Raw genomic sequence first — 23,779 nt, 5'->3', positions numbered from 1 at the left:
AAGTCCCTATTCCAGTTTTGAGGACTTAGAGATTGCCAAGTCCTGTCCTCAGAAAAGAGGGGTGTGACAAACTTAGAAGGTGAGTAGAGGTTGCTAAAGAAATGTCCCCACCCATCTTCCTCTCGTGGGAGTTGGAGCAGAGGGAAGGTTTTCCCTGTTCGTGGCCCCTTAGGCAAGCTGGCTAGGGCAGTAGGCAGCCCAGCAGGAGCCGCAGGGAGATGGGGCTGAGGAGAAGGAGGCCGGGCCTTCGGGACACTGATGGATGGGACTCAGGGTGCCCTTTGGTAGACTGAGCCAAAATGCAAGTACCAGCAGGGCCTAGAAACGGTCTTCTCTCCAAGAGGTGTGAACCCTTTAGGAGGAAAAAAACAAGTATTTGAAAATCTGCTGTTCTAGCAAATGCTGTTTGAGTACCAACCAGGCTTGGGTGAGCTGCAGAGTGTCTGGAGACCAGAGGGACAGAGAGCTCCATAGCCTGGGTGGACAGACAGCAAAGGGTTTGGGGACTTTGACTTGCAGAAGAGAGAGTGCTCCCTGAAGGGCCAAGGAGGTAAGAAGATGTCAGGAACCTCTGCCTTCAGAGCCAACCCTGCACACGAGATCCTTCTCCTCGAAGGTCCAGCCCCTGTGCTTCTGGGATCTGAGTCAAGCAGCTCACCCCAAACCAGCCAGCAGCGACTGTTGGCCCTCCACTGACACTGGAAGAGGGGGAGACATCAGTAGCAGATACTTACTTTGGGTTATTGTTGTCTTCCTGTCTGAGGGGCATCTGGTTGGGGAAGCAAGTCTTGCTCAGGAACCCTGGACAGTTCCTTTGTGGTGGCAAGTCATTCCTTTTCTCTGTGGTTTTTGAGGGCTTTGTTTAGAGCCACAAGGGGCTGTGAAAGGAAGAACTTTGACTCATTCTCTTCTAGTCACGCTGCTCCTCTCCAGACTGTCTCCTTGAATTTTCCAAGGCAGCTCTGGGTGGTTATGGGACGAGGCTCTGGCAGCAGCTCTGTCCCAGTATGCTGGAGTGATGGCATCAGGGGTTCTTCGAGAGGTAAATCAGGGCTCTAGCCAAGGCTTAGACCAGACTCTTAGGAGTTTTACTGAGCTGTATAATTCACATACCATACAATTCACCCATTGAAAGTGTACAGTTGTCTTAGTAAATTCAGAGCCGTGTATCCATCACCACAATCCCCCCACCTTCCTCTGCCCTCCTTAGCCCTCGACAAATCTCCTTTCTGTCTCCATGGATTCGCCTCTTCTGGACATTCCAGAGAGATGGAGTCTCTCTGTAGCCTTTGGGACCAGCTTCGTTCACTTAGGAGCATCATGTTTTTAGAGTTCATTCGTGTTGTCACGTATCAGTACTCATTTTTTAAAATTGCCGGTGATTGTTCCACTGTGTGGATATTCGAATTGGTTTATCTGTTCACCAACTCGTGGACATTTGTGTCCTTTCCATTTTCTGGCTCTTAAGAATATGGTATATTATGAATGAACATCGGTGTACAAGGTTTTGTGTGGATTACAGTTCTGTTTCTCTTGGGTGGGTACCTAGGAATGGAATTGCTAGGTCTCACAGTAATCGTGTGTTTAGCCCTTTGAGGAACGATCAGGTCTTCATAAGATGTATGTTTTCGTCTGGACCGTACCCGTCCTGTGAACATTTATATACCTGTTCAGTGCTGTCGTTGTCATTTCTGCTTCCTCCCACACTTCTTGGCGATGATGGGGTATCTAAGGAGGGCAGACTGGCTGTTGCCGTGCTCAGACCCTGTCATTTCGTTCGTTCATTGCACAAGTGTTCATTGAGCGTCTACCACAATCCAGGCCATCTAGGTGCTGGGATGTCTCAATGGGTAAATGATATGTGCCTGTCTGGAGCTTCCATTCCATCGGGATGGGCAACAAAGCAATGCAAAGTGCGAACTAATAAAGGTAAATGTGAAGTGTTGGGTGGCAGTGAGAGCTCTGAAGTAATTCTGATGGTGTTGCCCCCGTACCTTTGAGCTGCAGCCTTCTCACAGTGCGCACGGGTCACACATGAGGTGGAGGGAGCCGTTGGGTTGTTCATGGGGGGTTGTATTGCCAGGCAGTGGAGGCAGTGATGGGACAGCTTAGGTCCTAAGCTCCACCACCCGCAGGATGTTGGCACTGGACCATAGGCTTTGGAGGGAAGACTGACTGACTCTCATCTCCTTCTTTTTCTTCCCCTGCCGTATGATTCTTTGCATGCCTGCCAGCCCCCTGGAATCTGTCCCTATCCCCTAGCATCTTACATTTTTTGCAGAGAGCTAAGGGCAAAAGTGTGGGGGACTGGAAGGGCAGCATACTTACAGGTGTGCGTGTTTCCACCCTGCAGCCCGCCTTGGGACACCTCGACTCCAAGCCCAGCAGTAAGTCCAACATGCTGCGGGGCCGCAACTCGGCCACCTCTGCTGACGAGCAGCCCCATATTGGCAACTATCGACTCCTCAAGACTATTGGCAAGGGTAACTTCGCCAAGGTGAAGCTGGCTCGGCACATCCTGACCGGGAAAGAGGTGAGCCCTGGGCTTGGGAACATGGTAGCCTCTCCCGGCTGTCGACACCCCCATAGGTAGTGGTAGGGTTCCTACCACACCCAACCTCTTGTTTGTCAGACAGAAATGGGATCTGAACAGATAGGGGTGGCGAGAGGGATGGGATGGAAGCGAGGTGGAAGTAGATTCGAGCCCTGGGTTTCACTTGGGGAAAGCGGTAACCTTGGGCTTTTCGTCTGGTGTTCAGGTGGCTGTGAAGATCATTGACAAGACCCAGCTGAACTCGTCCAGCCTCCAGAAAGTAAGGCACAGCTCCTCCGCCCTGTCTGAGCCTCTCTCCAGGGCTCAGGGTTGTACTGACCCTTTTGAGCCTCCTCTTGAAGCCCTAGTTTAAACTCGGAGCATGTCACTGTCCCCACTCCCCCTGTCCGTGGCCCTGCTGCCCCTGGGACTTTGGTTGGACCCTGGGTGTGGACGCCTCCTGACTGGGCTGCCTCTTCGGGAGTCTTGCCCACGCCCAGCCTTTTGGCCTACCTCTCTGACCGACTTCCTGCGTCTTGTCCCCTTCTGGCCTGTGGCCAACCCTATGCAAAAACACGTATATAGCTGTTACTAGAAACACAGTCTAAGATCTGGAATGATCGATCCAAGGTTCTTTCTCTAGAAGTATAGGATAGGAGGCAGGAACCTGCCACTGGAGCCTGTGCCAGCTGTGTTTTAGAGAAGGAGTATTGAAGACAGGGGTTTTTAGAAGCTAATAACACTCGTCTCATGCCTCTGGCAGTGAGTGCAGACTAAGGACGGTGCCCCCAGTTTTCGGTCTCACTTCTAGGCTCCTCTTAGCTACAAGTCACAGTCATGTGCATGTAGTCTTGACTAGATGAGGTCGAACTTTTCCCTTCCCTCCTTGACTTAACAGTGGGAAGCTACGATCTTAGCTGGTTGGGGAAACCCTCCTGGTGGGAACTCATACCCGCTGCTTAAGAAACTATGAAAAGCTGGTAGGAGGGAGAAAAGGAGACTTTCATTTGCAGAAGGGTTGTTATAGAGCTGGAAACTCTGGACCCCTCCTCCCATCCTGGGCTCCGGTGGTTGGGGGAAGGAGGAGATCTCCCATTTGGCTTCCAGAAAGTTGCCCCTGTTCAGGTCAAGTCAGATTTCCCTTTGTGCCCTCATCCTCCAGCTGACCCTGGTTCAAATTTCTGACCTGGATTGACCTAGTACTTTTCTCATGGCAGATTGAATTTTTCTTCTCATGAGCACATTGTTGTTTTGAGTTAGGAGTGGGCATAGCCTCATGCTAACAGTCAGTACAGTGACATTGGGAAGCCTGGGATTTGGGCTGGGGGCGCTTAGAGACACCCTTGGAGTTAGAGGGTTTGAGTTGAGGTGCTCTGGCAATGCTGACAGCCAAAACCAGAGTGTGTCCCACTTTTTGTTACCCGAGGGATCCCTTAAGTTTCTTTGGTTCAGAGGAAACATTGCTATTATCACCAGGGTTCCCTGCTTGGAGCTTTCCAGAAAAAAGTGAAAGAGGGCTACTCTTGACATGTTGGTCAGACCCCACCGAGTAGAAGCTAGCATGGTGTGGGCCATTTGGTCTTTGGAATGGTCCAGCCTGCCGTCGCAGTGATTGCCAGCCAGCCAGGCCATCTTACTTCCCACCCCCTTCTTCTCCCTGCTTCTTCCTGACTAGCTAGAAGGCACCAGTCCCAGACAAATGTAGCCATTTTAAAAGCCTTTCAAAACACTCTGTTACCAAGGCCAATCTGATTCTGGCCAAATCACTCTGTTTAAATTTGATCTCAGCAATGCTCCCTCAATGACGAACACTGAAGAAACGAGCCCTCTCAGGGTTCTAGACAAGCCCAGAAAACTCCACACTCTTCCAGGAGAAAGCCCTTCCAGGACAGGTGGCCACTCTCCGGGGAAGAACCCTGGCCCCTGTCTCCACACCCCATTTCAGTGCTGCTCCCCATGAGTGCCCCTGAGGCGGTTGGTGGCCAGCATTATTTGCCTCTTCATCTAAGACAACTGCTGGGCCAGGGAAGAAAGCAAGGGAAACCTGGGCTCTAACAAGAAAAGGGATCCAAGGTCAGAATCAGGTTCCTGAAGACTGGAAAGACTGTCTTTTCTCCTTTCCTCCTTTCCAGCTCACGAAAGCTCTGGGATCTCATTAAAGGGGGGAAAAAATGTGTTCACTTTATTCCATAAACTATACTCCAGACCTCCCCCCACCAAAACAACAACTTAGTCCTGCTCTTAGTGCAAATAAGTAGTGAGGCCTGGAAGTCACAAAAGCCCCACCTCCAGTCCTCTGGCCCCCGCAGAGGGGATGGAGTTCATGTCTGTCATCTTTATGGAAATGTATGGTTTGCAGTCCCTGATTTGTTTCACAAAGAGCGCGTGAGTGTGTGGAGGTGGATTTGATTAAAATTGGCATCAGCTATATATAGGAGTGGCTTCTTCTGTCCCCACCCCAGAGAGCCAGGAGAGAGAGGCCTGCCCACTAGTCAGAGCCCTCTGCCTTCTGGAAATCGGAAGACCGGGGTCTGCCTTCAGCTCTCCCCACCCTTCACACCAACCAAGCTGGAGTCTGTTTTGTCACTGAACTTTAGTTCTGAATATTCATGTACATGGGCTTACACTCCCTCCTTCAAAGGCACTTGACCAAAACCCGTCTGCTGGGCGGGGGCTGGTTTGGGCAGACTGGCAGAGGGCACACGGGCTTACCCAGGTGCTGCCCCCAAGAGTACAAGTGGTCGGAGCCCAGCTTTCCTCCCGCTAGCCCTTCCTGCACTCCTCCCCCTCACCTACTTCTCAGCCATCGGGGTGGCCCCAGATGACCCGGACAACTGCCCTGTTTTTTCTCCTTGCCTGTTTTCTCTTCTGGAAAAAGAATCCCAGCAGTGGCTCTGTTTGGAGGGGACCCGAGGGGAGCAAGTTGAGCAAGCATGACCCCTGGCATTTTATTTTCCAGCTATTCCGCGAAGTAAGAATAATGAAGGTTTTGAATCATCCCAACATAGGTGAGAACCAGCTGTCATTCCTTTCTTCTTCCCCCACCACAGGGCTCCACCTCCCAGCATGGAGCCCTTCTCCCCAGGCCCTTGCTTTCTGGAGTCCGGAATCTTCAGGATGCCCCTGGGGAAGCCCAGCTCTGCCTCTGGCACCACGGGGCTGTCCTTCGTGGTGTGGCTGCTCTAAGAGGAACTTGTCCTTGGGAAGGTGGACTTGAAAGGGGGAACTTTTATCCCGAGGGTGCCCCTGTACATGTTGGGGCTACTTCTGTGACTCAGGGTTTGGCCTTTTCTCTTGTAGTTAAATTATTTGAGGTGATTGAGACTGAAAAAACGCTCTACCTTGTCATGGAGTATGCCAGTGGGGGTACGTATGGAACTGCCTCGTCCTACTGTGCACCCACTCCCCCGCCCCCCCAGCAAGCTCTGACTAGACCTGCCCGTCTCTTGCAGGAGAGGTGTTTGATTACCTTGTGGCTCATGGCAGGATGAAAGAAAAAGAGGCTCGAGCTAAATTCCGCCAGGTGGGTGTGACTCCCTGGAGTATGGGCCCGACCTCAGCCTTTTGGGGTCTGGTTTACAAGGAGGGTCTGTAAGTGGCCTTTTGAGGGTCCTTTGGGGTTTGTGATCTGTGTGGCAGCTTAGAACTAGGCCCCGGGGTCATATCTCTGCCAGCCACTGTGGCCTACCCTCAGGTGGCCCTGGGCTGACTCTTCTTCCTTCCTTTCAGATAGTGTCTGCTGTGCAGTACTGTCACCAGAAGTTTATCGTTCACAGGGACTTAAAGGTAAGACATGCTCTTGTCCCCTGTGCCTCTGAATCAGGGCCGGGCTCCATTCACCCTGACAACCACCAGTCCTGAGCATTCAAACAAACTCGAGGCTTTCACTTTTTGGAGATAATGAGGAAGCCCCTAGGGCTGCTTCCGGTCTGGACCTTACAGCTGGGCTTAGGGTCTCATTCCAGCCAGCGAGCAAGGAGGCCTGCCATATCACCTCTCTGCCATCACCTCCCAATGCCGCCACGTGTCGCAGGAGCGCTCCAGGCTTTGCTGGTCCTTCGGGCAGCCTGGTGGCTGATGGAGGGGAAATACTCATTGTTGTCACAGCTGCGTCACAGCTGCTCTGCAGACGTGCGTGCACACTCATCTCTTTCACGGAGACTTCAGAGTGTGAGACTGCCTCTGAGGTTCCTGGCCCCTGAGTCCTCCTAGGATAACCAGGATTGACCTGGGCCTGACACACAAGCTTCTGCAGCTCAGAGTGTCTCTGAGCCTTCAGATCGCAGCTCTCCGATGGCTGCCTGTGTGAGGAATGGCCTGCTCTGCCCTCCTCCCGCCCAGCCTTTCAAACGGATGGAAGGCCTGCCCTTGGAGTTGGTGGAGAAAGCTCTGAGACTGGAGCTGACTTCCTGCTTGTTTTCGCACTCCCCTCAGCTCCTTCCTGCCCAGTGCCTTAGTGTGGTCCACTTGGTTTCCTTATAGTTTCCATCTTACCTCCCAGGCAGAAAACCTGCTCTTGGATGCTGATATGAACATCAAGATTGCAGACTTTGGCTTCAGCAATGAATTCACCTTTGGGAACAAGCTAGACACCTTCTGTGGCAGTCCCCCTTATGCTGCCCCAGAGCTCTTCCAGGGCAAAAAATACGATGGACCCGAGGTGGATGTGTGGAGCCTGGGAGTCATTCTGTACACACTGGTCAGCGGATCCCTGCCTTTCGATGGACAGAACCTCAAGGTGGAGTAAAGCGCAGGCTGAGATCGTTTCTGTGATTTCTCATTTCCTCTCGTGACCTCCGGTCTTACCCCTGACCTCTCACCTTTGCCACCTGTCTACATTTCTCCCACGCCAGAGCTTCAGAGAAGGGCTTGCAGAAGGTAGCAGCAGTTGAAAGGTCATCTGCACCCAGTATAATAACCTCACTTCTTTTCTCAAGGGATGGAATCCGTTGTGTGTCCATTCGCCCCACAAGGCTTTCAGGCTGGTCAGGCCAGAGGGCCCAGGGTGTTTGACTTCACCACCTCTCTGGGGAGGGGCCGCGTCTCAGACTCTCTGCCTCCTACTGCATTTCACTTTGCTCTGCCTGGCCAGTCTTTAGCTCTCAGGAGCCTGGGTGTTAGGTTTCTTCCCTTGGCCTTAGGTGATTTCACTTTTCACTTTCCCTCCTGCAGGAGCTGCGGGAGCGGGTCCTGAGGGGAAAGTACCGTATCCCATTCTACATGTCCACGGACTGTGAAAACCTACTTAAGAAATTTCTCATTCTCAATCCCAGCAAGAGAGGCACTTTAGAGGTGAGCAGCCGAGAGCCCCGCTGGCCGGAAGGCCCCGGGTTCCCAAGGAGAGCTTCAAGCTGAGTCTCCCTCCTCTCTGCCCTTCCGCTTCTCTTTGCTCTCCAGCAAATCATGAAAGATCGATGGATGAATGTGGGTCACGAAGATGATGAACTAAAGCCTTACGTGGAGCCACTCCCTGACTACAAGGATCCCCGGCGGACAGGTGATGCCGAGCCGGGCCGCGAGGTTGAGCCTGAGTGGTGCTCAGGACCAGCCTTAACTGAATGTTTCCCCTGTGCAGACCTGATGGTTTCCATGGGTTACACGCGGGAAGAGATCCAGGACTCGCTGGTGGGCCAGAGGTACAACGAAGTGATGGCCACCTACCTGCTCCTGGGCTACAAGGGCTCCGAGGTGTGTGTCCCTGCTCTGTTCCCCGCTCTGGCTGGCCCTGCTGGCGTGGAACCCCCATGCTTCTAGCCCCCTTGAGGGCAGAAGCTCATCTGAGAAGGTGTGCTGACAAATGTTAAGCCTCAGCTCTGGTGGCCAAGGTCCTCTGGTCTTTGCTGTCACTGATCTCCATCAGTGAATGGATAGGGAAGCTGGTGGGGTCCGAGCCCGGGCCTGGGTTTCCATATGGGGGAGCAGGTCTGGCTCGGTCTGTGTTGGTTGGACTGGGTCTAGGTCAGTCTGGCTGGGTCGTTTCTGTGTTGATCTAGAAATTTTGTTTCCCTATGTTTGTGTGTCTGTTTCTGGAAGTGTGCATCTCGGTCTGTGGGTGCATGAGTCCCTGTGTCTTTCTTGTAAGAGTCGCGAGTCTATGTGTTTCTTCTTCCTGGTGCTTGTGTCTGGGTATGTGTAGCTCTGCATGTATGTCCATCCACCTGTCTTTGAGTCTAGAGGCTTCGTGAGTAGTGTTCTGTCCATCTGGGTCACCATGTCTGAGTCCATGGGTCTCTGGGCAGGGGGTCTTGTTCCCCATTTGTGTCCCCACATGCACTTGTGGCCTCTCACCCTGCTCTCGCGCCAGTGGTGTTGGGCTCCCTCTTTTGATTCTCGCCTTAGCCTACTCAGGAGGCTTGGGGCTCCTGCGTCTGGGTGTCTCTGCGTCTGGATGTGCGTTCCCGTGGGTGTGTGTACCCCTCTCTGAGAGCGGGGGTCTTTGCCGGAGGTAGTGTGTCTCTGGCTGTATTGGTCAGGGTCTGTGTCGGGGCTTGTGTGTCCCCAAGAGTGTTCAGTTGCACGTGGGTCTTGCAGGGTGAGCCCTGTGTGTCATGTGAGCCTGGGGTGGCTGTGTGTATCTGCCTGACTTCCGCCCTCCGTTTCTGTTCTTGCAGCTGGAGGGTGATGCCATCACCTTGAAGCCCCGGCCTTCCGCTGATCTGACCAATAGCAGTGCTCCTTCCCCCTCCCACAAGGTACAGCGCAGTGTCTCGGCCAACCCCAAGCAGCGGCGCTTCAGTGACCAGGGTGAGTGCTTTTGGGGGTTGCAGGTGGGAGACTCACCCCTCTGCTGAGAGGTCACAGGTTCTGGGCGCTTTGGATGACACAGCTGACATTCACTCCCCGTTCAGCCACTTGTTTGTAGCATGGCCTTGGGCAAGTCCCTTCTTTCGGCCTCTGTGGGGTTTGCTGGGTTGCTAGCAAGACAATAGGAGAGCACCGTGTGGGTGGGGTGGGCCCTTCGTGGGCCCCCGCCCTTACCCATTCTCTCTGTCGCTCTGGCCCAGCAGCTGGTCCTGCCATTCCCACCTCGAATTCCTACTCTAAGAAGACTCAGAGTAACAACGCGGAAAATAAGAGGCCTGAGGAGGACCGGGAATCGGGGCGCAAAGCCAGCAGCACAGCAAAAGTGCCTGCCAGCCCCTTGCCCGGCCTAGAGAGGAAGAAGACCACCCCCACCCCCTCCACGGTGAGCCACGTCCGCCCCCCGCCCCCGCCCCGGCTCCTGCAGCGGGGTCTGCCTGTCCTCTCCAGGCAGTTCTTCTCTTACCCCAGACCACTCCCTTTGGCTGCCCACCTGGCCTTCCCTGCTAGGCCACTGATGCTTCCTGTAGAAAGCCTAGCCCCCAGAAGTAAAAGTGAAGTCCGTCCTTTCCCTACCCCCAGCCCTCCTGGCAGGTGGCGGGGGCAGGTGCTCTGACCCTGCCAGTGGAACCCTGGTGTTCCGTGACACAGCCTTGCCCTTCCTTCCTCACAGAACAGCGTCCTCTCCACCAGCACAAACCGAAGCAGGAACTCCCCGCTTTTGGAGAGGGCCAGCCTTGGCCAGGCCTCCATCCAGAACGGCAAAGACAGGTGAGCAGGCACGGGCCCTGCCCACCACGCTCCCCGGGAGCCTCCTCACTGCGGGGACGTCTGTCAGCGGCACCACCCCCTCCCTGCTCCCTGGAGTTCCGTCCTGGCTCTGTCCAGTCCAGCTTTCCACACACCAGCACCTCCTCTCTGCCCTCCACTCCCCCCACCCCGTCTCCTCTTCCCTGTGTTCCTGTGACCGACTGCTCCTTGCCTGTACCAGTATGACTCCATGGTCATCTCTGCTGCTTCTTGCTTCTTGACTGTAGCCAGGGCATGGCAGCTGCGCTCCTCTAGGCATCAGTGCTGAGGCCCCAGCTCAGGGCAGAACCGAGGTGCCCACCTGAGGGGTGTACATTGAGGGTGACTCCAGCTGTGCCCACGAGCACTGAGCTACACCCCTGCCTTGACCGGCAGCATCTCTTGGTGTGTTGTGTGCCTGGCTCCGCCTCTTCTGAGCTTAATGAAAATTCCCCTTAGCAACACCCTGCTCTTTCTGGCGAGGAAACATCCTTGTTCTTAGAATTCCTAGGAGACCAGCGCAGCCCGGAGCCAGTTGCCTCCTGTCGGCTTTCCTTCACTCTTGGTTTCCTCCCCCAGGCTCTGGCCTGCCTTGCCTCCCTCACCCTGCCCTCCGCTTCCCAGCCCTGCTTTCCTCAGCTCAGACTGGCACCCCCCTTGCTGCAGCCCGGCCCTGGCTAACCTGCATCCTGCCAAGCTCCCAGCTCTGGTGCTTCCCGCCCCGCCCTTGCCTCCTAACCTGAGCCTCCTGCCCCCACCCACCCCTAACCCAGGCCTCTCCGCTGCTTTTGTCTCCTAGCCTAACCATGCCAGGGTCCCGGGCCTCCACGGCTTCTGCTTCTGCCGCAGTCTCTGCGGCCCGGCCCCGCCAGCACCAGAAATCCATGTCGGCCTCCGTGCACCCCAACAAGGCCACTGGGCTGCCCCCCACGGACAGTAACTGTGAGGTGCCGCGGCCCAGGCAAGTGCGCTGGGGCAGCTGGTGCACCTGCTGCCCTCTGCCTGTCCCACTCCCTGCCCCCAACAGTTTCTTCCCACCTGGGCTCCTCTATTCTGGTCATCTTAGCCACAAGAAATGGCTTTGTCCCCTGCAGCCAGGAAGTAGAAGGAACAAAAAAATAGCTTAATGCCCCTCTTTTCCTCCAGTTCTCCCTCTCAGAACAGATATGCCAGAAGCCGTCCCGAGGCTCCAGAAGGAAGCTTTTTTGTTCTGAGCCTTCCTGGACTTCCTTAGGACCCCAGGGACAGTCAGCATCACAGGGACTCAGTCCTTGAGGGTTGGTCACCATTGTCCCCTTGAGGTTCCAGTCTGCCTAGCTCCAAAGGAGCCACTTCTCTCCAGCCTGTACTGCTCTCCACACACGTACCTTCCTTGCCTCGCTCCCTCTCCCAAACCGTCTCCTCCCACCTCCCCTAGACGTCCTCCTTACTGGTGTCCTCAGTGGTCACACCCTTCCTTCTGTGTGCTCCGTGATGGCTGCCTCTGCCTTAGCATCCCCTCCCTCTTCCCACCCCAGGGCTCCAGGTGCTTGGTGGTGATGGCTTTCTCGTGCCCTGATGCATTTCCCCACCCCCACCCCTTTTTCCCACAGCACAGCCCCCCAGCGTGTCCCTGTCGCCTCCCCCTCCGCCCACAACATCAGCAGCAGTGGTGGAGCCCCAGACCGAACTAATTTCCCCCGGGGTGTGTCCAGTCGAAGCACCTTCCATGCTGGGCAGCTCCGGCAGGTGCGGGACCAGCAGAACTTGCCCTACGGTGTGACCCCAGCCTCTCCCTCTGGCAACAGCCAGGGCCGGCGGGGGGCCTCGGGGAGCATTTTCAGCAAATTCACCTCCAAGTTTGTACGCAGGTGAGTAGGGGCCTTAGGGTGGCAGAGTGTGAGGCCAGGCCTTCCTTACCCTCCTGCGGGTGGACTGGGCTTGGGTCCTGGGGCTAGAAGAGGCCTTGGGAAGCCTAGGCAATTGGGTCTGTGTCCGCATCTCCGGTGCCCAGACCCTTCCTGTCCCTCTCGGGCCTCCCCAACGCCTTATGCACACCCTGGTGTACCCCTCCACCCGCACCCCCAGCAGATGGCCTGATGATGCTCATGCCGCCTCCTCTCGAGGAGTGTGAACTCAGATGCTAAAATAAAAGCCCCCCTCTTCTCTCCTGGGTTCCCATGGAAACTTGTATTTGGTGACGCAGCTGCAAAGTCATGCGGCCTGAGCCAGGCTGGGCCAGCAAGGAGAGTTTTCCTGGTCTCTTGTCTCCGCCCTCTCTGACCGCCCCCCCCCCCCACACCACCCCTCCACCCAGTGGGTTAGGTCTGACTGCAGCCACTCCCCTCTGCCGCAGCCTTGTTCTTGGGCCTGGGGTTGCGGGATAAGGGCCATAAATGCAATGGCTGGTGGGGGCCCAGGGCGGCCTCCTCCCTTGCAGCCCCATGCACTGATCTTTCCTGTGTGGGAACCAGGGTGAGGATTCTCTTCATGAGGTTTCTCACACCTGGCCCGACCCCCCAGAGAGACAGCTTTGATTCGTGAGGTACAGTCAGCAGTGCAGCCTCTCGGATGCTCCCTGACTATCCCACTACCTCCTCTCCCACCTAGTGTAGCTCAGGAAGCAGCGGGAGGCTTGGAGAGAGCAGGCGGGCCTGCCCTTCCTCCCGCACTTCACCCCCTTCAGCTGAATGCCCCTTTCCAGCCGGGAATGCAGGTGCAGGGCTTCAGGGTGGGGCGTGAGCGGGTTGGATGTCTGGGGACTAGTCTCGCTGAGCGGCTCTCCCACAAATGGGGTGATCCTTGAACCTGGAAAACCCACTCCCCACCTGCTTATCCACATACCGTCTTGTTGGTTTTTTCTTTTGTTTTTTGTTTTTTTTTTATTTTGTCTTTTTTTGTTTGTTTTTTTAGAAATCTGTCTTTCAGGTTTGCCAGAAGGTAGGCGTTGAGCCCTCTGTGTGTGTGTCTGTGTCTGTGTCCTGCCTCTCTCACTAACTTCCCTTTTCTGGCTCCTGCTCCCTCCTCCATCTGCTAACCACGTCTGTGTGGTCCTCTCAGCCATCTTAAAGGGACGAAGACTGCTCTGACTGGGCCGTCACACAAGGCCACGTTTGCCCACTCAGGGCAAATGGCTTTGAAAATGATGGGCCTGTCCCCAAGCAAGGGGGACCTTGTCAGGTAATTCTCCCTTTAAGATTGTCTTCTCCCCTCCACCTCACCCCACCCCTGGGTTTTGGTCTTTGATCACAAGTGTTGGGTTCCTTTTCTGGCCCTTTCCCCTGTCTGTGCATGTGCTCTGAAGAAGCCCTCCCACCGGGCGAAAGTGCATCTGGGATGGTATCTCATTCTGGGTTTCCTGGGCTTCCCCGTTTCTGGTCCCTCGAACTTCAGGGCTCTGTGACTTCTTGGCCCTGCCCTACCGGAAGGCAGGACTGTGGAGGTACCACAGGGACCCTGGATTCCCAGGGCTGCAGTTGGCAGCCTCCAAGCCCTAGGAGCCTCTGCCTCACGAGTGCGCACAGCACCCCCTTCTGGCAGCTGCTGCAAAACTAGGCCCACCCCGCCCCCAGCACACCTGCCTCCAGCAGTATCTGGACGAACCCCGCCAGCTCCGCTCCGGGCTGTGGGGCTGTGGCTTCACAGCGTCGGGAGCTGGGATGTTCAGGGCCGGGGCCATCTACCCCTAAGCCCTGGCGAAACAATGGGAGATCTCCCCCCCCCCCGCACCTCCCTTCATACACTGGGCCCTGGCTCTGCCACCCCTGGCCTGTCCTCCTCCTCTCTGGAGGCCTGGCTGTGCCAAATACCAAGCTGAAGACCAAGGGCCAGGTTGGGAGCCCTGGTTCCCCAAGGCTGTCAGCCCAGGCCCTGCCCTAAGGCTGGGAAGCCTGGCAGGCACGTTAGGGCCCCAACTATCAGGGAAACGGCCAAGACAGGGTCTTCAGGCTTTCTCCCTTCCACCCACTGCTCCCCACCCAGCTCTTCCCTGCATGGCTAGCTGTTGACTCATGGGGCCCCAATGGGGGCCTGCCATGCAGGGCACCTCCACCCACAGGGCAGGAGCCAGGTGGGGCTGCAGAGAGCAGCCAGGCTCCTTCCTTGCGCAGCCCAGGTTCCCGACTGACAGTGCGCTTGTCTGCATTCATGTGTCTGTGGTGTCTTTGTGTTCCTTTTACATGTGCTGCTGCTGCTCTCTCTCACTCTTCACACCCCTGCCCTCCTCTGCAATCCCCAATTTCCCGGCTCCAGGCACCCATCTTCCTGCCAGGAGCTGGAGAAGCCGCTCAGCGGGGGCCAGACCTCTTCCCCACCCACCCTCCCGAGGTGTCTGCCCTGCCCTGCCCTCCGTCCTCCCCTTCTGTACAAGCAGATGGCCTGGCAGCCTGGCAGGCAGGGGAGCTATCAAAGAATGGAGGAGGCGAGGCTGCAGCCAGCCCCAGGGCCCTGCTCCCCACCCATCCCCAGGCATGTCAAAGCAATTCCAGAGCTCGATCCTTTGAGCCTCCTGAGAGAGGCCTCCATTTATCCCCACCCCCTTCCCTCCAAGAGGATTGCGGTTCTAAGACCTGGTACAGTGGCACAGACGACCCACTCACAGCGGGAGCCCTGGCTGGACTGCTGGGGACGCTGCCTCATGCTGTGACTGCTCCATGTGTGTGCCTGCACACCCACACCCTTTCCTCCCTCCCCAGCACAGATCTCTGAGAGTGTGGGGAGGGACAGGCCCCTGTGCTGGGCTCCCTGTGGGAAAGGGACAGTTGAGCTGCTAGTGTGAGGAACTGCTAGTGTGAGGTGCCGCAGAGCCGTGTTGGCCTGCCAGGTGATGGGCAAGTGGCCTTTGGGTTTGGGTCTGCCCACCCACTGATGGCACCTCCTCCGATCGCCCTTACCCGGGTCTGCGGCAGCTGAAGGAGCGAGAGGTCCCAGCACTAAACTCTCCCTCGCTCTGTTTTTTGAGGAACCTGAATGAACCTGAAAGCAAAGACCGAGTGGAGACGCTCAGGTGAGAGGGCTGGAGCCAGCACCGGCCCTGCCCAGGCCACCGGGCTTGCCACGCACCTCCTGCTCCTCTCCTCCTTCTGCCACCTGGCTCTTCCTCCGGTGGTTCTGCCCTGTTGCCACCCTCTTGGGGTCACCCTTTCCTCAGAGAGTCCCCACACCCCAGCTCAGTAGGTGTGGGCCCTTGTCCTCTGGTCTGGGGTACTGTGGAAGCAGGAGCCCTGGGTACCTGTTTGTGCCTCGGCAGCTTCTTCTGTCCAGTCTGTGAACTGCTCAGGGTTATTGAGCACGTGCTCCCCTTTCTTCCCTGAGCCCCCCACCCTCTTCAAAGGAAAGCATAGAAGTGCTAGCGCCACCCCCACCAGGGGCTGGCTCCTCAGCTTCTCTGTCCTGAGAAGACAGAGGTGCAGGACTGCTCTCGCCTTGCCCTCTGCTCCCTGGACTGGCTCTAACGCTCCCTCTGCCAGCCTGGTTGCCTCCTGGGCACCCTCCCACTTTCCTCTCTGGTCTCGGGGTCCGTGGGCCAGGGTGGCTTCCCGTGGGTGGGGTGCCTCGGACCCCGCTGACACCACCTCTGCCCTCTCCGCAGACCTCATGTGGTGGGCAGTGGAAGCAATGAGAAAGAAAAGGAGGAGTTCCGGGAGGCCAAGCCCCGCTCGCTGCGCTTCACGTGGAGCATGAAGACCACGAGCTCCATGGAGCCCAACGAGATGATGCGGGAGATCCGCAAGGTGCTGGACGCCAACAGCTGCCAGAGCGAGCTGCACGAGAAGTACATGCTGCTCTGCATGCATGGCACACCAGGCCACGAGAACTTCGTGCAGTGGGAGATGGAGGTGTGCAAACTGCCGCGGCTGTCTCTCAACGGGGTTCGGTTTAAGCGGATATCGGGCACCTCCATGGCCTTCAAAAACATTGCCTCCAAAATAGCCAACGAGCTGAAGCTTTAACAGGCTGTCAGGAGTGGGGGGCGACGGAGGCGGGCCCGCTGGACTTAGCTGCTGGGGCCGCCGCTCCAACCCGCCTGGGCGAGACTGCAGAGATGGATTGGCGTGTCTCCCCTGCTGGCACTTCTCCCTGCCCGCCCTGCTCAGTTTTTCTTCCATGTTTGTGGGGATGGGAGATGGTTCTTTCCCCCCCACATCTACCCCTGCCCAGATACTCCCCTTCCCCCTCTCTCCCACAGGAGGCAAAGGAAGGGGAGGGGGTGGGGGGGCAGGGCTCCCCCTCGGTACTGCGGTTGCACAGAGTATTTCGCCTAAACCAAGAAATTTTTTATTACCAAAAAGAAAAAAGAAAAAAAAAATCCCAGCGGCCACCTTTCCTCCCTGCCCCATTGGGACAGTCGAGACTGGATCTGTGGGGTTTCCCGGGAGGGTGGCTCAGGGCTGGAACACTCTCAGGCAAGAGTGGTGGAGTTCCCTGTCAGGCCCTCCGCCAGGCCCACTTTGGGCTTCTCCCCTCTTCCTCCCCTCCTTCCCCTCCAAGCAAACCACCAGAGGTGGCCTTCCCCTGACCTCAGGCCCCTGGGCTGGAGCCTGGGGGGCAGGGGCTGGGGCGGGGGTGCTGCACGGCCCTGAGGTGGGTGGGTGGGCTGGCAGCGAGGCACGGGGCTCTGGCCTCCCTGCACACTGTCCTCTGCCCCCCTTCCCCAGAGCTGGGCATTTCCTTCCACAAGCTGCTGTGGGGACTTTTGTTCCCCTCCTCAAAAGTCTGTGCCATCTTCTCCCACCACCTCCCAGGTAGAAGGCGGGGCTGACCCCGGGGCTGGGAGAGGGGAGGGGACTGCAGGGCAGATGGGCTCCTGGGCCCCCAGGGGGCCGCCTGGGCTGCTAGTCTCCGAACAGGGCCGCCAGGCATTCTCCGTTATGGGAGAGCCTTTGTCTGAAAGCACAGCCCCCCTCGCTGTTCCTCTTCCCCCCCCCACTGCTCCCCATCATTGGCATTAATCTGGGCACCAGCTAGTTCCATAGCAGTTGACTTCCCTCACCACTCATCTCTCGGCCTTGCCTTTTCTTCCTGACACTGTCGCCCCTCCTCTCAGGAGACACTGCCCAGGGCCTCCATGGCCACCTGGCAGGAGGCTGGATAGGGCAGCAGGGCCGGGAGCCTCTGCCCACCACAGGGTGGGGGCACAGATAGGCCAAGTGACTCCCAGCTTGCCAACCTCCGTGGCCAGTGTGGGAGTGGCTGGTTGTGGGCGCTTGGCTGGTGGCGGCCGCTGCATCCCTTAATTTATTTCTCTGCTGTTTCTGTTCTTGAGAAATTGGGGAAGGGGTCCTGCACAGAGGCTGGCCCTACCCTCACCTGAGTTGTACATTTTTTTGTGATGGGTTTTATTTTTTATTTTATTATTTTATTTTTTTTGATTTATGATGACCCCACCCCTACTCATCACCCCCACTCCCAGGCCAGGCTCCATGGCAAGTCGAGCCCTTGGGTCCCAGGAAGGCTCCTTGCCAACCTCAGCCCTCCTGCCCCAAGCCCAATTTCGGGCTTGGCTCAGACCAAGGGCTCCTCCTCCTTCCCTCCCTCCCCCCCCTCCTGCCCTATGGAACAGCCCGGGTGCTCCGAGGGGCTGGGAGGGCACGGCTTGGCTCCCAAAGGGGGGGGGTGGGGGGGGGTGCTCCCAGGCAAGGTGGCCCCTCCCCACCCAGACTCCCCCCACCCCCTGCACTTAGTTTCTCCTCTGGATCAAACACGTAATAAAGAGAATGTTTGGAATCTGAGTTGCCTCCTCCTTTCTTCTCCCAACCAGGCAGGTACCCAGTCCCCGTGGGCAAGATGTGGCCCAGCCACCTTCCTCTCAGGAGAGAATGGATTCTCGTCCAGGGCCAGGGGAGAAGCCAGTGCTGGGCAGGCAGGCACACCCTCCCCCCACCCCCCCATGGCACAGTCAGGAAGCAGAGCCAAAGGTCCGACTCAGTGAGCTTGGAAGGTTTTATTTATTTTTAAAAAACATTGAAAAATAAACCCATGTCTGCATATGTTCCCAACCCTCGACCCTCCTCCTCTAAGCTTTTGGGCGGTGGGCATAGTGGGCACCCTCACAGCTCCTCAGCACTTCCCACTCGGCCAGAAGACAGCTGCCGCTCTAGTCTCTGCTGCTATCAAGCCCCAGGGACCTCTCTGCCCACCTCCCCCCTTCAGCCCCCTCCCCACTTCACCCCAGGCTTATTGCTAAAAGAAGGGAAAGAGGAAGAACAGCCAGCAGGCCAAACTGTCCTCTCCCCTACCCCCCAAGCTACGGTCACTACCCCCTCTACACAAAAGGCAAGGCCCAGAGGCCAAACCCCAGCCAACTAGGAGGCAGCCATTCCAGTCCCATCCAGGAAGAGAAAGTACTCTCAGGCCAGCTCAGAAGGCCCCCCCACCCCAGTCCCAGCGCCTGGCCGGGGTGGGAGCAGAGATGGACTCAGCTGCCAGAAACGGGCAGAACCCACAGGTCCAGGCTGTGCCAATCAGCAGCTCTGGTCTTCGAACGACCTGGCGAAAGCTCTAGTCCCTTGTCCTCGGTGAAGCCACAGGTGCCAGAAGATGTCCAGCAAAGGCGTTCTGGAGCCTCTGGTTGGTGGGGGGCCTCAGGGCTCAGAGTGAGGGTGCCGGAGGCTCCAGAGGTGCTCCAATCAGGGTGGGTGGGGGCTGAGGGCCTGGACGAGCACTGTGAGCACTGTGGCGGGAGGCAGCCAGGACAGGGCGGATGAGAGGTGGTGGGGGCTGGTTGGGGGACAGCCGGGGCTGGAGGAAGCGGCCCTGCTGGAGTGGGGGTGGCTGGCGAAGCAGGGTGGGAGCCGTAGGCAAAGGTGGCCTCAGCAGCGGGGGTGGCTGGGACAGCGAGGTGGGAGGTGGAGGGGGCGGTGGCGCAGGGGGCACCGATCTGGACACAGATGTTGAGACAGACGTAATCTGGACCTGAGAGGAGAGAGAAGAGTGAGAAAGGAGGCTCCACCACAACCGTAGCGCAGCCTAAGGACAAGGCCTGAGGCGGTTCCTCTCCTCTCTTCTCTGAAGGGTTTCTCTCATCCCTTCTCACCTCATCATCTTCCTCTAGGGCTGGGGCTGGCAAGGGAGCCCCTCTCCTAGCCTCCTCCATGGGGACCGGGGCTCCAGGGGCCCCATCCTGCTCGGCCTCCCATTCCTGCAGCACCTCCTCCAGATTGAAGCGGCGCCGGTAGCTCACAAAGAAGGTCTTCACCTGGGTCAGAGTCTTGTTCCCAATCACCTCTGCAATAGCCCCAAAGTCTTTGCCATACCTACGGATGGCTGCAAGGGTCAAAAGGGCAGCAGAGTGTGAATACCCCTTAGAACTAGTTACTTCCTGAGCCTTTCCCTCTGCCCCCAGCTCCTTGGAGGGTGGGGAGATTCCTGGGGCCCTCTGTTCCCCTCATAGTCTAACCCACCTTGTACAGCCAGAAGCTGCTCATCTGTGGTCCAGCGGGAGTTGAACTTGGTGTTGGCCTGGAGAGCAAAGAAATGCGTCCTTTACACCCAAAAATACGGAAATGGAGGCCCTGCTCTCCAAGCAGAATTCCCCTTTCTGCTCTGCCTCCAGAGAGAACCCCCTTCCTGCACCCCAACCCTTACCTCAGGAGGGCGGAGGGGATCGATGCCACCCTCCAGGGCTTGGCGAAGGCTGCTATTGGTCTGCTTCATGCTTTGCACCTGGGGAGGTCAGGAAATGAGGGAACATCAAACTCTGCCAGGGAGACTGTCAATACCAGCCCTTGCCAGGGCCCTACTTCTGCAGACACAGTGCCACTTCCCAACAAAGCTCTTTGCCACCCACCATCTAACTCATTTAGCCCTCACAACCACTCAGTAGCGGAGACACTGTGGTTCACCCCTTTTCACAGACCAGTTTTTCTTTTTTTTTTAAGATCCAGAAAAAAAATACCAAGTTACCCATAAGCCCAGAGAATGGGGCAGGGGCAGGGACAGGGGCAGGCTTGGCACCTGCACCATCTCCCTTACCCCCAGCTGCCCCGTCACAGTGCCCAGCTGCTGACTGCCCCCTCTGCATGGCCCCTTCTCTTCTCAGGCCCTCACCTGGCGCTTGAGGGAGATGAGCTGGGAGTCAAGGCCTCGAAGAGTGAGGTTGGCAAGGTCCGGGCTTCCTGACACGGCAGTGAGGCCCTCCGGGCTCAGGTACATGCCCTTGGGTGGGCGCCGCCGGGTTCGAAGTGGGTGGTGGCGGTACTGGGACCCCTGGGCCTCCTTCTTCCCAGGGCCTGGGCGAGCATTCAGGGGCCGAGAGGGCAGAGGCTGCCATAGAAAAGAGAAGGGGGAGAGTGGTGAAAGCCCAAGGAGAGGGTGGGTGGGTGGGACAGACCAGCTCTAGCACCTCACCTCTCTCTTGGGGTCTCCAGCATCTGGCTCTCCCTCACTCACTGCTCCTCGTCCCTCTTCAAGCTCATCACTGATGACACAGGGGACAGGGCGGGAGTGAGGAAGGGGCAGGGCCCCCCCACCAAGAACTTGGCTTGCCCCCACCCACTTATCTCCCCCTGGACCCCCACCTCTCTTCTTTGTCCTTTCGGCCCCCCAGCCGCCGAGCCTGTCTGTCCATCACGCTGGTCCGGCTGCGAGTCTTCTTCCAAGAGTAGTAATACTTCACCAGGCTGGGGATCAGCTTGTCAGGCAGCTGGAGGGGCAACGCCAGAGGCTGGGGCCACCCAAGAGTCTGGGCCCCGGGCAGGCTCGTCAGAAAGGAGGGGCTGAGGTGCGATGGCTGGGGTGGAGGGCTTTACCATCTGCTGGATCCGCTGGAAGCACTTGCCATGGAAGCCAAAGGCCTGTTCAAACAGCACCTTGTCTTCTACTGTCCACTCGTCAGGGAAGGGGGTGAAGTTGGCCAGGTCGGCCAGTGACTTCTCCACGTCATGCTTATGCCACAGGAGCATGCCCAGTGCCTGGCCCGGGACAAGGGACAACTCAGGTTCAGCCACCCCCAGCTCTGTCTGTTCCCCACCCCAAACCCCTGTGGGGCCCAGGCTCACCTGCTCAATGTTGTAGCCATGCTTTTCCTTGGCCATTGCAATGTACTTGTCAACTGCAAGGGTGGGAGGGGCCAGGTCTTGGAGGAGGGGTTACAACTCCTAACCCAGGCCTGCCCCAACAGAGGTATGCTCCCCCCAGCCTGAGTCCCAGGGTAGGCATTAAACCCACACCTTAGGCTCCAGCTCACTTCTGAGAAGAGCTGGCCGCTGGCTGGCATGAACCCAAGCCCCCAGCTCCCAAGGGTGTGCATGAACCTGGGGTCCCACCCACTCACGCTTGGCATCCGACACACAGTGGTTGGGCGACCACACCAGCATCCCCTTCAGCTCCTTGTTGCTGTAGCGTGCGGGGCTCTCTGAAAAGCAGAGGAGCAAGGGATGGGGAGACACTCAGATTAGCATGGTGGTGCGGGCCTGGACCCAGGGCCAGAGGGTGGCAGAGGGGGGCCTATGAGGTGAGGCCCAGAAACAGGGAGGGGCTGAGACCCAGACAGGAAGGCAGAGCAGGAAAACTAACCATGCCACGGGGCCACCCACCCCCGCCCGCCTGTCCTTCCAGTGGGCACCAGCCAAGGGCTCCCCCAGGTGGGGCTCAGGGCCAAGCCATGGGCCCTCCACTCCCCGCCCTTCACAGCCTGTCCTGCCACTCACCAGGCTTGCACTCCGGAATTACGGCCTGGTAATTGGTTCCAACACGGATCATGCTGTCTGCGGAGCCAGGGGGAGGCAGTCAGGACTCCAGGGAGGGAAGGAGGGAAGGAGGGAGGGAGAGAGGATGGGAGGAGGTGGCGGGGGAGGTGGCTGGCCTGGAGTTCTCCTTCCTGAGCACCCAGGGCCCCCACCTTCCAGGAGGCTCACTTTTCTCTCATCTTCTCCCTCAGTTACCCTCAGCCACAGAAAGAACTGGAAGAGGAAGCAACCCTGCCTAGTTATAGACTATGGGGGCCTGTGGGTGGGGGGGGACAGAGAACAAGGGGCCAGTTTTAGAGCCCAGGCCAGGCAGAGCCCTTTGTTCTTACTGGGGGGTGGGGGGAGGTTGGAGGGCTGCCCCTAGACCTGGACTACAGCCCTGCGGGGAATCCAAGGCTCCTCCCCACCGCATGAGCCTTACAGCTCCGTGTGGAGGTGTCCTTCCAACCCCTGCCCCGGCCAGACCTCATTCCCCTGCAAGGTGGCAAGGTATGAGGCGTCTAATGTGTGGAAGGCAGGGACACCCGAGTCCCCAGGGACTGAGTAGGGCGCGGCGGGCAGGACCGCCTTTTCGGCAGCTAGGGGCTCAGCCTCCAGAGTCCCCGTGCCGGCAGCCCCAGGCTTGGGGCAGAAGCAAGGCAGAGGCTCCAATCAAGGGCTGACAAGAACCATTAGTATAATACGCCGGTGGTCGGCAACTCTCCCCCACGCCGGCCCCGCCCCGCCCCGCCCGCCCATCCCGCGCCCCCTGGCCTGTGCGCCTTTAACCCGAGGCCGCGGGGCTCACCGTGCGAGTGCTCCTCCTCGCTGCTGTCATCCTCCGAGTGGGGCTGTCCACCGTTGGGCGCCGTCTTGGCCCGACTTCGGGACAGGATCCCGGAGCCCGCGCTCGGCTTTTCCATCACCGAGGGCATTACCCCGCCCGGCTGCCCCGGGGGGCGCAGGAGGCTTCGGAGAGCAACCGGGGGTTGCCGCGCTCGCCTCAAGTGCCGTGCCTGGCCCGACCTGGAGAGGTCGCCACTGAGGCTACGAGAGGCAGGAGGTCAGCGAGGCTAGGGTCCGTAGGGGCGGGAGCCCAGGGGGCAGCCCAGCGCTCTCCGCGACCCCCACGGGCGAGGGCTCGGAAAAGTTTGTGCAGAAGTGGGGTGCACGGAGGATGAGCGCAAGGTCCGGTGTGGCTGGGGGGGCGCGCTCGCTCTGTGCGCTCTCCAGGATTGGGGCTCCCCCAAAGAAGTCACGGCGCCCTGCCCTCGGGGCGCCCGGGAGCCTCACCGCCCTCCTGCCCACGCAGTTCAGTGGGCGGGCGCTGCAGCGCAATTGGCGCCCCCCACGGGTTCCGTGCCTCTCGGCTATACGGGGATGCCCCAATCGCCGGGCGGGGACCCCTGTCCCGACCAGACCCCTGCCTGCGACGGCAGCCGGCGGGGCCCCGGCGGTAGCGGTGGTGGCGGGACGGCGCGCACGGCACGCCGCGCTGGGGCAGAGTTGCCGGGAGGCGGGCGGAGCGTAGCCGCGGGCGCCGCCTCGCACCCTCCCCGGTGCGCTCGCTCTCCCTCTCCCCGGCGCGCTCGGGCTGCTGCTCGCTCGCCCGCCAGCTCTCCGCCGCCGCTCGCTCCTCGCGCACACAATGAAGCTGCTGGCAGGGAAGTAGTACCGGCTGCGGCCTCAGCACCCCTCCCCCAGCCGATGCCTCCGCCAGCTGAACATCTGGCCCTGGGGTGGAAGGGAGGGCCCGGGGGGCGGGGTCTGGGGGCCGGGGCTAGACCTCCAGGGGGTGGGGTCAGGACCCCGGTGGAGAGCGCTTCCCTCTGCGGGCCCCAGGGTCTCCCAGACTTGCCCCTGGGGGGAGACCCCGTTGCCCCCCCCCGCAGTAGCTGGGGGTCAGCCCCACCCACGCGCACACCAGCCCCACACACCAGTGGGCTCGGGTTACTGCCGCCTGCCCTGGGGGCCCTGAGGCCGTCTGCCCGCCCGCCCGGGTGGAGCCCAG

The 23,779-nt window shown here is 58.6% G+C and overlaps 2 protein-coding genes across 17 annotated transcripts in view; one reads left to right on the top strand and one right to left on the bottom strand.

Annotated features, from left to right (window-relative positions):
* The window catches only part of MARK2 (microtubule affinity regulating kinase 2), a 53,243-nt gene extending 35,411 nt beyond the window's left edge, over positions 1–17,832 (top strand). For 5 of the 15 annotated variants that reach the window (XM_033119297.1, XM_033119304.1, XM_033119299.1 and 2 more), the window contains exons 2-19: positions 2,354–2,533; positions 2,760–2,813; positions 5,412–5,541; positions 5,834–5,899; positions 5,986–6,056; positions 6,263–6,319; positions 7,035–7,271; positions 7,706–7,825; positions 7,931–8,030; positions 8,109–8,221; positions 9,145–9,277; positions 9,538–9,719; positions 10,008–10,105; positions 10,923–11,084; positions 11,716–11,973; positions 13,016–13,042; positions 15,063–15,107; positions 15,693–17,832. In XM_033119297.1, the coding sequence (XP_032975188.1) occupies positions 2,354–2,533; positions 2,760–2,813; positions 5,412–5,541; positions 5,834–5,899; positions 5,986–6,056; positions 6,263–6,319; positions 7,035–7,271; positions 7,706–7,825; positions 7,931–8,030; positions 8,109–8,221; positions 9,145–9,277; positions 9,538–9,719; positions 10,008–10,105; positions 10,923–11,084; positions 11,716–11,973; positions 13,016–13,042; positions 15,063–15,107; positions 15,693–16,053 (2,394 nt within the window). In that variant the 3' untranslated portion in view covers positions 16,054–17,832. Of the gene's footprint in view, positions 1–2,353; positions 2,534–2,759; positions 2,814–5,411; positions 5,542–5,833; positions 5,900–5,985; positions 6,057–6,262; positions 6,320–7,034; positions 7,272–7,705; positions 7,826–7,930; positions 8,031–8,108; positions 8,222–9,144; positions 9,278–9,537; positions 9,720–10,007; positions 10,106–10,922; positions 11,085–11,715; positions 11,974–13,015; positions 13,043–15,062; positions 15,108–15,692 lie in introns of those variants that run through there. The other 10 variants (XM_033119301.1, XM_033119300.1, XM_033119296.1 and 7 more) reach the window with 10 other exon arrangements.
* A 204-nt stretch (positions 17,833–18,036) lies between these two features.
* Positions 18,037–23,441, bottom strand: RCOR2 (REST corepressor 2). Of its 2 annotated transcripts, XM_033119091.1 has the most exons (12): positions 22,577–23,441; positions 21,751–21,807; positions 21,375–21,455; positions 21,100–21,152; positions 20,851–21,012; positions 20,620–20,744; positions 20,450–20,519; positions 20,150–20,365; positions 19,688–19,765; positions 19,504–19,561; positions 19,137–19,366; positions 18,051–19,015 (listed from the first exon to the last, which is right to left on the bottom strand). In XM_033119091.1, the coding sequence occupies exons 1-12, from the start codon at positions 22,701–22,703 to the stop codon at positions 18,692–18,694; spliced, it is 1,581 nt and encodes a 526-aa protein (XP_032974982.1). In that variant the 5' UTR covers positions 22,704–23,441; the 3' UTR covers positions 18,051–18,691. The 2 variants fall into 2 exon arrangements, with proteins under 2 accessions (XP_032974983.1, XP_032974982.1); XM_033119092.1 differs by lacking the exon at positions 19,137–19,366 and having other exon boundaries at positions 18,037–19,015; positions 22,577–23,418.
* Positions 23,442–23,779: the final 338 nt, after the last annotated feature.

This window comes from Rhinolophus ferrumequinum, chromosome 11 (assembly GCF_004115265.2).
Source record: "Rhinolophus ferrumequinum isolate MPI-CBG mRhiFer1 chromosome 11, mRhiFer1_v1.p, whole genome shotgun sequence".
In the NCBI taxonomy this organism is placed as follows: Eukaryota; Metazoa; Chordata; class Mammalia; order Chiroptera; family Rhinolophidae; genus Rhinolophus; species Rhinolophus ferrumequinum.
This window is presented reverse-complemented; position numbering and strand designations above follow the sequence as displayed.

Excerpts from the sequence above, each read along its gene's own strand:
- RCOR2 (XM_033119091.1), bottom strand. The coding sequence starts at position 22,703 with ATGCCCTCGGTGATGGAAAAGCCGAGCGCGGGCTCCGGGATCCTGTCC. Across the intron at positions 19,766-20,149 it reads TCATCTCCCTCAAGCGCCAG|GTGCAAAGCATGAAGCAGAC; the intron begins GTGAGGGCCTGA and ends TGACCTCCCCAG. Across the intron at positions 19,562-19,687 it reads ATCCCCTCCGCCCTCCTGAG|GCCAACACCAAGTTCAACTC; the intron begins GTAAGGGTTGGG and ends TTTGCTCTCCAG.